Source organism: Salvia hispanica, chromosome 3, assembly GCF_023119035.1.
Source record: "Salvia hispanica cultivar TCC Black 2014 chromosome 3, UniMelb_Shisp_WGS_1.0, whole genome shotgun sequence".
NCBI classification, from domain to species: domain Eukaryota; kingdom Viridiplantae; phylum Streptophyta; class Magnoliopsida; order Lamiales; family Lamiaceae; genus Salvia; species Salvia hispanica.
This window is the reverse complement of record NC_062967.1, coordinates 45706709-45720822: the sequence shown is the minus strand read 5'-3', so window position 1 is coordinate 45720822 and position 14114 is coordinate 45706709. Positions and strand designations below refer to the sequence as shown.

The 14114-nt window shown below is 29.3% G+C and overlaps 1 protein-coding gene across 1 annotated transcript; it reads left to right on the top strand.

The window, feature by feature from the left end:
- The first annotated feature begins 1147 nt into the window (after nucleotides 1-1147).
- Nucleotides 1148-2274, top strand: LOC125210022 (protein GOLVEN 6-like). Its single transcript, XM_048109602.1, has 4 exons — nucleotides 1148-1369; nucleotides 1464-1522; nucleotides 1594-1654; nucleotides 1836-2274. Exons 1-4 carry the CDS (start codon nucleotides 1264-1266, stop codon nucleotides 1997-1999), a joined length of 390 nt encoding a protein of 129 aa, XP_047965559.1. The 5' UTR covers nucleotides 1148-1263; the 3' UTR covers nucleotides 2000-2274.
- The last annotated feature ends 11840 nt before the right edge of the window (nucleotides 2275-14114 follow it).

Genomic DNA, 14114 nt, shown 5'->3' with positions numbered 1-14114 from the left:
TATATACGCAAAAAAAAAATGTTGTGTACGTACTAGTACTACTACATGCATGTCTGTTGTTAATGCTTACAGATTGTTCTAGCGTTTGATACATATATAATTGTGTGGACTTTCTACTTTTGATCACCTTTACTATATGCTGATCATTGGGAATATATGCTGGATTTCGACGTTCTTTTGCTTGTCTAGTGAATGTTTGCTACACAACTGCTGGGGAGTGAGTCTAGCTTTTCCACGGGTGGTTACATCACGCACTAAGGGCCAGTAGCATTTTCTGGAAACGTCTCCCTTCGCTCGGATGGCAGTGAAACCAGTGGCAGATCTTTTGCTTTCCCATTGTAAACCTTTCTTTCTATTGCTCTCACTGTTGTTTTTGGGCAGTTTACAATCTGAATGGAATTCCAGTCCAGTGAGAATGACCGAAGCAAAGAGGCGATGTTTTCGGATATACAAGTGTTGGAGATCAGGCGATTCAGGCCTTCTCTGTTGTACATTCTAACTAGTGCATGTTAGGATGTTAGGTGCAGACATACAATTGCTAAATCTTAATTTATTTGTTGTTTTTTTAGTAGCAATTTCTCTAGCCTTGTTGTGTAATATGTCACATGCATTATTTATATATCTAAAGTATTTTACTAGTATGTAAAAGAACACAAGTTCCTTTTCAGGATCTCCATCTTGAATAAACACTAGTATTCTTTTAACTAATTTACTAAAGGTCATCCTAGCCAACGACATATATAGGCTTTAGGAGAATCAGAGAGAACTATATATAATTACTGACAAAAATAAGAAGTTTGATCAAACTGATTAAATCTAATACAGTAGTATATTCTTTCTTGTCAGCAACAGAATCTGAACAACATTCAGATTTTGAAAGAGACATTAAAGAAACATTCTTTAGGCAATAAAAAAACTAACTTAAGCATTTGAAGTTGCTTCACATATTAAAGTGGCTGATTTGTCGGAATGCGGTAGCCTTGTGGTCCTAACATAGTAGGTGTCAAAACAAATAAGAAAAGAAAAAGAAAATTCATCCCAAATTGTGTGAAGTTCCCTAAAAAGTGGAGTATCTATAAAATATAGGTTTATCTCTCTACATATTTTGGAATTCTGATTTTTGTGCTTTGTGTATGTCCTTCTCTAGTTGTGGCATCGATCTCCTTTTTATACTCCGTGTCTTCTATTCCAGTGTATAAATCAAAAGCTTCACAAAGCAAATTTAAAAGAGAGAGTGATAAATCTAGTTTGAGAAATCTTGGCATGGAACTGTCAAAGAAACTTGGTACTACTGCATTCTGCCTAGCTGTCACATTTTTGGTGGCATATTCTGATAATGTGAATGTGCAAGAATCTTTGCAGCAGTATGGTACTAATAGTCTTCCTATTATGTGATTCCCTTTTCTCTCTTACATTATTATGTCAAGCATTATCTCATGACTTCATATCTTCAATTGTTGTAGGTCAGCAGAAACTTCTGGTATCACTACCAAGAAAACTCAAACTCCTAGAAGTGGCAAATGTATGTTCATTTAATTTTCATGTGTGTGTGTGAATGTACTAGTTAATGACAATATTTTGGTTTGATCAAAGGTGGAGAGTTCAGCTTACAATGGAATAATGCTGCGGAAAAGGTTGTTGGAAGGTTCGGCAGGTAGGTTAATTTTCAGTTACTACTTTTGAAAAGGCAAGAGGAGATAAAGTAGTTTTGAACTCAAACTGGCACATGCAATCTAGGAGTATCTTTTGAGTCAACATAAAACTGTTTCATGACATAATCTGTATGATCATTATACTATTTCTGATACTATGATTTACTACGCGATCTTTTACAGGCAAGAAAAGGATTGGGAAGGAAGAAGAAGTGATGACGACAAAAAGAGGGACATGGAGAGAATGGGTAGAGAGCCCCAACAAATCAGAATATTTCACAATGGATTATTCTTGGGTTAGAAGACGACGTCCAATACACAACAAGCAAATTCCGCTCATCCCATAAAACATGGAGTTTGCTACCTTGTTAGTAGTACGAGTATTAATTTTTAAGCATTCATCAAGTTAGTACTAGTCTTGTGACTTAATTAGAAAAATATGTTAAGTTTTAAATAGTAGTTTATGTATAATTAGTTAGGGAAGGAAATGAGGAATGTGCCTTGTCTGGATATATTTTGTGGCCGACACTTTTCCAGCAAAGGACCCTTACTTTTGTAGCCAAGTTTTTTTTGGCCAATTTTTACTTAGTTCCATGTATAAATTTTGGTTCTTTCTCTTGGATTTTGAAGGCGGTCAAAAAGGGGTTGCAACCTCCAATATCATTCTTGAAATTGGAGATCAGTAAAATTAACTAATTGACTTTAATTAGGCATAAATATAATAGGAGTAATTCGTAGTAAATTTGACGACCATATAAAAAATTAGCAGAATTGAAAATTTAACTATTCGTATGTACGCTATAATATATTGAGTGAATAAGTACTTAATTAGCATGGTAAATTAATGTTATCACTTATCAATAAAATTTATACCTCAAGGGAGTTCAGAGAGATATTGAAAATTGGGATTGGGCCCAGTAGTCATCAGGCCCGTACAAGTAACGAAGAGATGCAAAAAAACAATAGGCCCAACAATCAAAGGACTCAACCATCTCTAGAAAATGAAAGCAGTTGTAATATCATTTGTATGGAGGGGCTGTATTTGGAATCACATACAGTATTAAATTCCTACAACTAAATAAAATTTGATTTAACCCTTTAATAATCAATATTACAAGTGTTATTGTGATTATGGAAAATCCCCAACCAGTGGGGCATAAATAGATTCATGTTGTGACAGGAGAAGCCATTGGGCCATTTCATTGCTGTCAGTTGCATTTCATTGAATAGTACTTGTCTTTACAATTAATTGCCTGTGAAACAGTAAAATAAACTCAAATTTTATTTTTTTTTTGACATTTTTGTCTTTGTAGCTCTCTCACAAGTCACAAATGAAGAAAACAAATTTCCTATAATTTCCAAGGATTCCTACTAAGCAAAAAAAGTGCTCCTATTATTTTTTTTATTGTTTTAAAATACGTCAATCACGAGACATGTCTCTCGTAAATTATTAACGGGAAATACTCCTATTATTTTTTTTTATTGTTTTAAAATACGTCAATACAACTAAAAAAAGTGCTATTAGTATTAGGTCATGGAAAAGTTTTGAACAACACAACACGTGTCAGGCCATGGCGGTCATCACATGCCTGTATTCTTGGCTTCATTCCAATCCTCCTCCATGAAAAGCCTGAATACAGAATAATTTTGGCTTTATTAAACTTTAACAATCCCAAAAGGATGGTGAATAAAAAGAATTGCAAAAATGTTGAATTAAATTCGGACTCCAAAAAATAAATCTCTGCCAACTGCCCAAAATTCAACATTTGTCGATTTGCAGTAGAGTTATGGAGTTTTAATGAGACAGTAACCCAAGTGCCAATTGAGAATAAATATGATCGTACGACATACAAAATAAAAATTATTGATTACTTAGATAGGACTCAACTACGCGAGCGTGAACAGCAAAAAAGGCTAAAAACTGCATGCCGTTTATTATTGTGACGATATTATTGTTTAGGTACAGCCTACCATGTAATAGTGAAGTGAAGGTGACACCTCTATTCAATAATACTAATAGTACTATTACTTATGTAACGTAATTATTTATAGTATGTGTGGCATTTTGTTACAACTTACAACCAACGCCTGTTCGATATTATCGGTATTTAATATTCCACCTACCAAATCGGTAATATTTAATATGAATAATGAATAACCTATTACATCAATTGTATCTACATAATATTCATAATTTTTAATTCAAAACCTTTTTATTAATATTGACATTTTCATATACTCCATGATTTTTTATATTGTTATATCATATACAATTTTAATAAAGAATAAATAAAAACTACTAATAATTAAGAACAAATATTAACGGAGTACATTATATTTTTTGGAAAATTGCGGGATAAACCATAATTTGACCAAACTCGAGGTTTTCGGTAATTTGCACTTATATAAATATGGAACTAGAAGATACTCCACGTAATACTATCGTCCACGAAAAATAGTTATGTTTTCATTTTAGATCATTCATCCAAATTAGTCTATATTTATTTGTGGTAAATTTATTTGTAATGACTTGAGTTACATTTTCTACAATATTAAATTAATTCCTTATTTTTTATCTCTAATTTATTTTATAAGTTTTGCATTAAAACTCGTACTCTCTTATCCACGATTTAAAGTCTCATTTTGATTTGGTGCAAGATTTAAGAAATGTTAAGGAAAATGGGTTGAAAAAGTAATGAAACGTGGATCTCACTTTATATATTAGTTTATGATAGAATGTGAGTGTAATAATGAGATAGTGGAAATCCATTCATAAAAAAAAGTAAATGTCGACATTATTTTGTGGACATCAAATGACAAAAGTGAATACTATTTTGACGACCAAAAATGCCAATTGTGAATATTATTTTGTGGACAGAGGAAGTATATTTCATTATTAAGATTATATTTTTGGATAAAAGTATGTATTCCAATAGAACATTTTTCCATAAAGTATATGAAGCAAAACAGTACATTTAATTCTCTGATATCAAATTATTTTAAATTCAGATCCAATAGTAAAATACTATACTATTGTCTTTAAATACTCCCTGTTCATTTAGTAGGAGTAATAAAAAAAATAATGAAAACACCGGAAGAAGCACACAGAAAATGGTGCAGGGAAAACTGAAACACACCAAACCACGTGCTTCGCCGCCCACGGAAACGTATATCTAGTTTATTCCATCACCAAAGATTACCAAATTTAGACAGCATACAACGTTCTCCAAACAAATATCTTCGCCCACTGGAAACTGCCCGTGATCTGCTGCTCCTGCAGAATCAGTGCCCCCCCGATGATGTGGCAGCCCACCATTCGAGACTCTTTTATCGCTTACAGCGTGATACGCTGAACTTGACCAACGGCCTTGTCTTCATTCTTACAACTGGCAATATCTACGCACGTATTCGTGATCGCCACGTGCGGCATTGTGGATACAGGGGCACTCTCATTCAGATTTTACTCACACAAATACTACTTAATATTTATAATAGAAATTTACTCACACAAATACTAATAATTATAATAAAAATATAAGAATTCTATCATAAAATTAATTGGTGATAAGAGAAGGGGTCTATAAGACTTAAATAGTGATTTCAGTTTTTTTTTTAAATGTGAGATAGTTTTAATATATTTTTTTAGTTTCAATTGTCGGCATCATCTCTCAAACCTTTTAAGGTGAACCTTAGAGGGGTTGGACTATTTTATGATTGATTGGACAACTGACCTAATTTTTTTTTCGCTCGGTTGGATCACTTGGCCCAAATTTTAAGTCCAGATATGCTGTTAGGTTAGTCATTTTTCCGGTTTAGGCCCTGATATACTACTGGGTCGGTTAAATTTGACCCACAGTCGGCGACCTGCTCTGATACCATGATAGAAATCCATGAATTTCATCCTAAAATCAATTGGTGATAGAAGGCTGGACTCATAAGACTTATATAGTGATTTCATTCATTTTTTTTACATTAACATGGGATAGTTGTAATATACTAATTGTAATTTTTTTAGTTTCAACTGACTAACAGTTTATACATATAGTATCAATTGTACGCTCCCAATTCATTGTACTAATTCACATAAATACTAAAACATTATATAGTATCAATTGTACGCTCTCAATTCATTATACTAATTCACATAAATACTAATTGTACGCCCTCAATTCATTATAGTAGTAGGGACCCATCATAAAAAAATATTGCAAGTAGTAAAATCAACGGATTACTAGTATATAGTCTCTGTATATACGTACTTATACTAATATGTTTTATAGAATCTCTTCTGTTCAAGGACGGAAATTTAATTGATCTTGTCATATTTTTAACTCATCTAATTAATTTCTAAATGCATAAGATCGTTTTTCATTAATGAACTAGGATATTTTAACAGTACATCGCCTGATTAAAAACTGAACATTGATTTTAAATCATCATTAAATTTGAATCGAGCAAAACGGAAACATCAAATTCACATGCATTGTCTTTTTTTCTCGTGATATGCCAATGGAATCTGTTATTCCATAATTTTTTGTCACATTCCGTGTGACTGTATATACCTCTCGCTTTTTAATTTTTAAAGTTTCTAAATTCTAACTATATGTTTCCCTTCAATTTTAGTTTTTATGGAGTGGTACTGAATTGTACTATAACTTTAAAATTAATTTACCAATCCAAATACTTTTGCATGGTGCTGGAATTAAGGTGTTGTAAAATAAATATAATTATTTATTTATGTGTATTATTTCAAAAAAAAAAAAAAGGAATAAGAGAGGGGAAATACGCTCATATATGGTTGTTGGTAATTAGCTTTTTATCAATTTATTGCACAATTTGCACTAGAATCTTTTCAATAGTTAGACCATCTCCAACCAAGCTTTTTTAAGTATATGTCATATTAATGTAGTATTATTCTAACCATTTACATACACCAAATTCAAAATTTACATAATTTTTAAATATATATCTCACAAAATTTTTGCGATAGTACCATATTTAGTGTTGCTCCATACAAAAACCTTAAAATGAGTTTGGGTCTAGTGTTTTACAATGTAAGAAATGTAAATGGCTTATAGCTTTGTTTGTATATAATTGTATTGTTATCTTTATTGTTCTCATTCTGAATATTTTAGATTTCTCTCCGTCATAGAGAGAGGAGTTTCGAAGTCGCCTCCACGTGAATGGATTGGGTTGGGATTCTCTATGTAATAGTCTAAATTTCAGACAGAGATGCACCATATACAAAAGTTGACTAAGAATAAATTAATAATCATCATGTATCAAATTATTTTTCCAAATCAAATTAGTTGCATATTACGTAGAGGACGGCTAGTCCTTATTCGCGGATAACATCAAAATCTCTTTACAGCCCCACGGATACGACGCCCATCTTTGGTGACACATTCCCAAAACTTAGTTTAGAAAATATTAGTACATTTTTTTTACATATTTTCAAGTAGTTAATCTGCAACCCATTTTATATAATCTGTCACGTAGGGGGGTGTTATATTGCCAACTCAATGCTTAATTGCTAACTACAACTCAATAATAGTCATTAGATATTCAAATTAAAGGCCTAAATCACCAACCACGAAATATCAATACGATCAACAAAAAACGTCAATAAGGCCATAGGATTAATTCCAAAAAATATTAATAGGGGTATTAATGTCAAGTTAGTTATAACTAACTTTTAAAAGAAATCTCAAAACTTTAAATTCATATAACATATATCAAATTAAAGATAATTTTATAAGGATTCGAACGATATACTACATGCATATGTTCCGACGTCAAAATTTGAAAAAAAAAATCTAGAATTTTCGTATTTTTCGTACACAGACTAATGTCAATACAGCTAAGATAATATGTTAATATAAAGCATATACAATGTCAATCCTAAATTTGTGTTGACATTCTCAAAGCATTGTGTTGATATTTTCGAAACACTATATTGACATTTTCATCCAAAACCCTAATTTGGCGTTTTTTTTTAAATTTTTTTCGATTTAATTAATAAAAACAAAAATTACACGTGGCAAATTGTAGACCACACGTTTTTTAAAATCATGTGGCCTTAAATTAGTTGTAGTTAGTAATTAAATGATGAGTTAACAATTGATCACTCCCCGTGTATGTAAAGTATAACTTTGAACAAATTATTAAAGTATTTTGAGTTAAATAAGGTAATGACACTTTGTAAACTGGTGTGGTAATGATACCAATTAATGTGATTGAAATTCAATATGTGAGGGTTAATTATTGATAGAGCAGTGATTTAGAGACATAATGTCTCCAAGCCATAATACCCCTATGTCACTTTAACATAGCTATATTTTATATTGTGACTAATTTATCCTAATATCATATTAAATGAATATGTATCTAGTTAAGGAAAATCAAATCAAATTAAATACATTTATCTATATGCATGTTCATTAATTAGCGATAAACTTGAATCATGCATAAAAGTTATAAATGGATTTCATAAAAATTCATATGTATATATATCTTTTTGCCATGTTAATTAATACGTATTTTAAAAAATATTAATTTAGATTACAAATTTATCATTATAGTAGTATTAATTTAAACACCATATAACTAAAACATTATATTTAATTATAAAATAATTTGAAAACTTAATATAGAATTACTATTCATTTATAGCTTGTTTTTTTTAATATCGTAAAATATACAACAATGAAATCACTTATTTTAATATATGAAAAAAATAAAAATTACTAAAAATTAAAACATTTTTTTTTTCAAATTTTAATTTATAATAAAATAATATAGTTATTATGATGAAGTATTTTTTTGTGTTATCGTATTTTTGTGTGTTATCGTATTTTTGTGTTATTTTCTATAGCCTTTGTTACATCAAATAATTTTTTTATTTTAATTGACTAGTACTAGTAAGACTCTGTCACTCAAATTAAGAATTTAAAAAAAATTAAAATATTGGAACAAATAATTAAAATCAAAACCACAAACCCAATCAGTATAAATTATACTACTCCATTATATATCAAAATTTAATTTATTGTTAATATAGTGAATATACAAGAACTCTAATATTTCTTTTTTAAAAAAAAGAGAAAACATTAACTATATATCTTTAGAATATTAAATATTACATGAATTAAAAATATGTAATTATTTTTTAATTGAGATCAACACAAAGTTTCACAAATTAAGAACTTAAAAGAGAGAATATGTAACTATATATCATATATCATTAACTATATATCTTTAGAATATTAAATATTACTCCCTCCGTCCCATTGAAGATGACCCACTTTCCTTTTTAGTACCAAAAATGGAATCCCCTTTATCTCTACTTTATCTCTCTCTCTCTTACTTTACTCTCTCCACTTAACACACAAAATAAAGTTGCATAAAATTCCGTGCCGCCCAAGAAAGGGGTCATCTTCCTTGGGACGGAGGGAGTACATGAATTAAGAATATATAACTTATATACTTCCTCCGTCCCCCGTTAGCAGTCACAGTTTGACCGGGTACGAGTTTTAAGAAATGTAAAGAAAAGTTGGTTGAAAAGTTAGTGAAATGTGGGACCCACTTTTTTATATTGGTTTTATAATAAAATGTGAGTGAAGTGAGTTAGTGGAATGTGGGACCTACTACCATTTATGGTAAAAATGAAGTGTGACTCTTAATTGGGGACAGACCGAAATAAAAAAGTGTGACTCTTAATCAGGGACGGAGGGAGTATCTTATATCAAATTCTAATTTGTTACAAAAATATAGTGAATCGAGTCAATAACACTAATATTTTTTTTAATCGAGCTTCAATGTAATGTTCCAAAAGTTAATAATTAAGAATTCAAGTAAACTTTTTGCATCTATAGTAAATTTAAATTTTTATAAAGAAATTATTGTGAATAAAACGTAACAAAAAAGAATAAATTTATCAATATTGAAAATTATTTCAATTTAATTGTAAAGCAACCATCAATAAGTTTATCAATATTTTGATTAATTATTAGTTTACTAAAATGAGACAAAAACAATTTAATACTTCATTGTGCTTATTATTTTTTAGTAATTATTCCATTATCTCACATAAAGTCCATAAAGTCTAGTTTGATATGCATTTTATTCACCAATAAAATATACTATTAATTTAATAAAATTATAAAAATATGTCTTTAAATAAATGTAACAAAAATGAGAAATACTATTAAAAAAATCATGCGTCAAAATTTGTAGGTCCCACATTGTCAAAACAAAACTATACAGGCATGATTAGTTCTATTTCCTTAAATAAGTGTATTTAATAAGCTAATTACTTTAAGGGTAATAAAGTATATACACAAAATATAAATTTCTTCAAAAATAAAATTCAATGTACAATTACTATTTAAACCCCATTGTCACATTGACATTATGTCTCTAAAACATTTTTGTTATTGATAAATTTGATTAAATGAATAAATTTAACCGAGTTCGTTCAATTTGGAGTAGTATCTAACTGAAAAAAAGTCAGGATAAACTTTACCTATATATGGCTATGGTTTTGGATTTAGGACTCTTTATTCCAACAGATTAATCAAGTTTTGTATATATCATTTTTATTGTTAATAAATGTATTTTCTTTTTTGTCCCAATCAATAGTTTCTTATAAACATAATGATCAATTATAAGTAAATTATAACAGTACTAAAACTTTGATAAATATGAAATGAATACTCCACATATTCATAATTTACATATGCTGCGCATAAGTTTGAAACTACACGAAAGTAAATGGTCAAGAGCAAATTTTATCTTTGGTCACAAATTGCTGGAGTTGAAAAAAAATTAAAAACACTAATTTCGAATTACAATATCTACTTTATTTTTATCTGCAAATCATTGAAGAAACGCAATGCCTTGGAATTCGTTATGAATTGCTATTAGTTAGTACGAGATCGTCATGGTCAATTCCTTATTAATTTTGACGGTGAGTTTTTAAAAAATAAAAAGAGAATTGAATTAGTCAATGAATTCGACTGCAGGGAAATTAAATAAAAAACTACACGGTTAATTGTCATAATCCAAAATAGTTTACCCTTTGATTTTCACGTCCTTGCTGATTGGCGATTAGTCGATTACCATGTGCGCAGAATGAATTAGTCAGTGTAGACTTTGATTTTTTTTTTTACTATTTGAAAGTGTCAAGCAATTAAGCATGCTGAGGTTTAACACCTGAGAAAAAATCAATCTCATGATAAAGAATTATTTTTAGCAATTGCTACTTACTTCAGTTATTATGCGGTCGAGATGATTTTTATTTTTTTCATTGGTGTCATTAAAATCAGAATTTTACTACTGGAAGACTAGGACCAAATTATGCATAAATAATAGCAGTACTAGCACATCTTATATTAATGTCATTTATCAACGTAATGTACTTGTCTCGTCACTGTAATTTTTTTTATTTTCCTTCATATACATATATAGTTGATTTTGGAAACCTAGGTTCAAATAATTTCTTTTAGTAAAAATTAAGAATTATATGTAAGTTATCAGATGATTAGAATTTACACCAGCTGCATCTTCCTTTTTGGAATGGAGTAGGGAGTAGTATTTATTTTAGCACAATTTTAGTATCTTCCTTACTGAACGGAGTAGTATTTTTTTCAGTACAATTGATTTCTATTGTGAATACAACTACCTTATATTTAATGAAAATTGATATTTGTGTGTGTAATAAGGATCAAATTAGAATAATTTTTTTCAAATGAGAATTAAAAAAAAAAAAGCACATTATAAAATCAACGAACACACATATGAAAATCAAATGACCATAAATGAATGAATAAATGTAGCAATAGTTTCGCCACATCCAAAAATGATGTACATTTATGGCATGGATTATTGTGGTCAAATGGTTGAAAATGATTTTCATTACATATCAGTCATGTAAAATTTGGTCAAATGGTTGAAAATGATTTTCATTACATATCAGTCATGTAAAATTATTGAATACACTATTTTTTTTGAGGACACATATTTTACTTTTTCAACCAATTGCATCAGATCATGTTCCCTAAAGTAATCTCATAAATTATGAAATTCCCACTTCTGCCAGTGCACATGATACACTTTTCATTGTTTTAGTTCAGCTATTTAATTAGTGACAGTAAATTAAATGGAAACTAATTAAAGTATGGAAACTTATTGTTTATTGTATGGTTAAGAAAGTACTACTCCATATCCAATCATAGTTTTGACCAGAGACTTTAAATGACTAAATCACCCATACCCTCATAGATCTTTATAGGGTTTTGGATAGAATTGTACTCCATAACATTTACAACTAGGCCTGTCAAATTGGATACCCGCGGATATTCGATCCGAAATTTTCGGGTATCCGATCCCGAAATTCCAAAAATCCAATACCCGATCCGAATTTGATTTCGGGTACCCGGATACCCGACTCGGGTATCCAGTCCCAATTGTGATTTTGAATTTATTTTATTTTATTTTTGAAAATTAACTACAAACTTTTAGAATTTATTTAATATTATTTAATTCAAATTTAATACAAAGTTGAAGTACTAGTATTCAAGTAAAAATAACTACAAACTTTTAGAAATACAAAATTCTTATAGTATCTCGAATTTAAGAGAAAATAACTACATATTTATAGAAATACAAAATTCTTGTAGTAGTTCGAATTTAAAAGAAAATAACTAAAAACATTGAAAAATACAAAATTCATAAGTTATACTACATATTAACATCTTTTATTCATCCACAATAAGTCAATAACCATCAAAATTCATAAGTTCAAACATTCATTCTTTATAAATACACAATTCAATAATTCATAAGAATCAAGATCTAACAATAATATCATCAAAAATTCAAAATATCACAAGTCGATGAAATTAAAATGTAATTAAAAAAATTAAATTACATATCTTATATGCTAACTATTAAGTATTAATTAAATTATAGTTAAGAAATTGAATTATATTTAAATATAATAAAAATATAATTTATTAATTTTAGAAAATAAATCGGATAAATCGGGTAATTCGGGTATACCCGATCGGATATCGGGTAACCCGATACCCGATAATCCAAAATTCTCACTACCCGATCCCGATCCGATACCCGAAAAATCGGATTTCGGGTATCCAATTATCCGACTTTTTCGGGTTTGGATATCGGGTATCCAATACCCGATATCCATTTTGATAGGCCTATTTACAACGATGATTAAGAAAAGTAACACCACGCCTAACTAAAGATGAGAACAGAATTTGGGGCATAGCAAATAAATGCTGTAGTAATTGAGTACATTAGCATTTAAAATACATTACTGGCTTTTAAAGTTTGAATTTTGAAAAAGAAGATAAGTCTCCCACCAACCGATAGACTCAGTTACACGTCATACTTGATTAATTAGCCATCAAATATATTGGTGAATGGATAGAAGACAAATAAGTAAATGTCACATAACATTATATTCTATGTTGGAAATGTTATTTGTAGTGATCTAGAAATTGTTACTAAGAAATCTAAGCATGAAGGCAAAGAGTAGTATATGGTTTTCGGGTTATAAAAATAGAGAAAAGATAAGGGCTTATTGCCAACTTACCATTACAAATACTACTAGTAGTTAAAAAATATCTGGAACAATGTCTGACTAATAAAAATTATGTAAACTTCAATATATACTCTAAACTCAAATACAATGACATAATCTAGTTAATCTTATTTTAGATTAACCGTTTTTGTGTACAAAATGTATCATTTTAGACTGTCTACATTAATTAAAATGTAAACTTCATTTATGTACTTTTATTACTACCCATAAAATAATAATATGTCAAATTATGTTCTACAATTCTCTCTGCAAAAATATATAATACAAAAGGCCGCTGAGAAAATAGTATAGTAAAAGTGTTGTCATACATCAGACATTGAGAGTGTCTGATATTATACATGCAATTATTAGGAGTCTCATATTGGTGCACATAGAAAGATATTTTAATGCTTCTTAATCACTTTTTAATTGACAGTTACTGTACTTACATCAAGGATGCCTTGAGCAGTGTTATAGCAACACTCTTCACTTTCTTGACAAAATTCAAAGTGTCCCTACACCCATCGTTTCAATACCTCCCACCATGATATATGATACAAAAAAATAAAATTGAGCTAATGATACGGTCAATTCACTTGATCCTAGATTTGTTTTATTATAGCTTAACTCGACTTAATTATTTCTGATCTAAACCCTATAAATCATAAAATTACATATTAAAAAAATTAAAATATATAAAAAAATTGATTTAAATTACTATAATATGTTTTCTCACGTAAAATTGCAAATATTGGATTATATCCTAACTTTGTAAACCCTAGACTATATATAAAATCCCACAAATAAATAATTCTATAGATAGTTAGGGATGGAATTTAAATAATACTACTATGTTT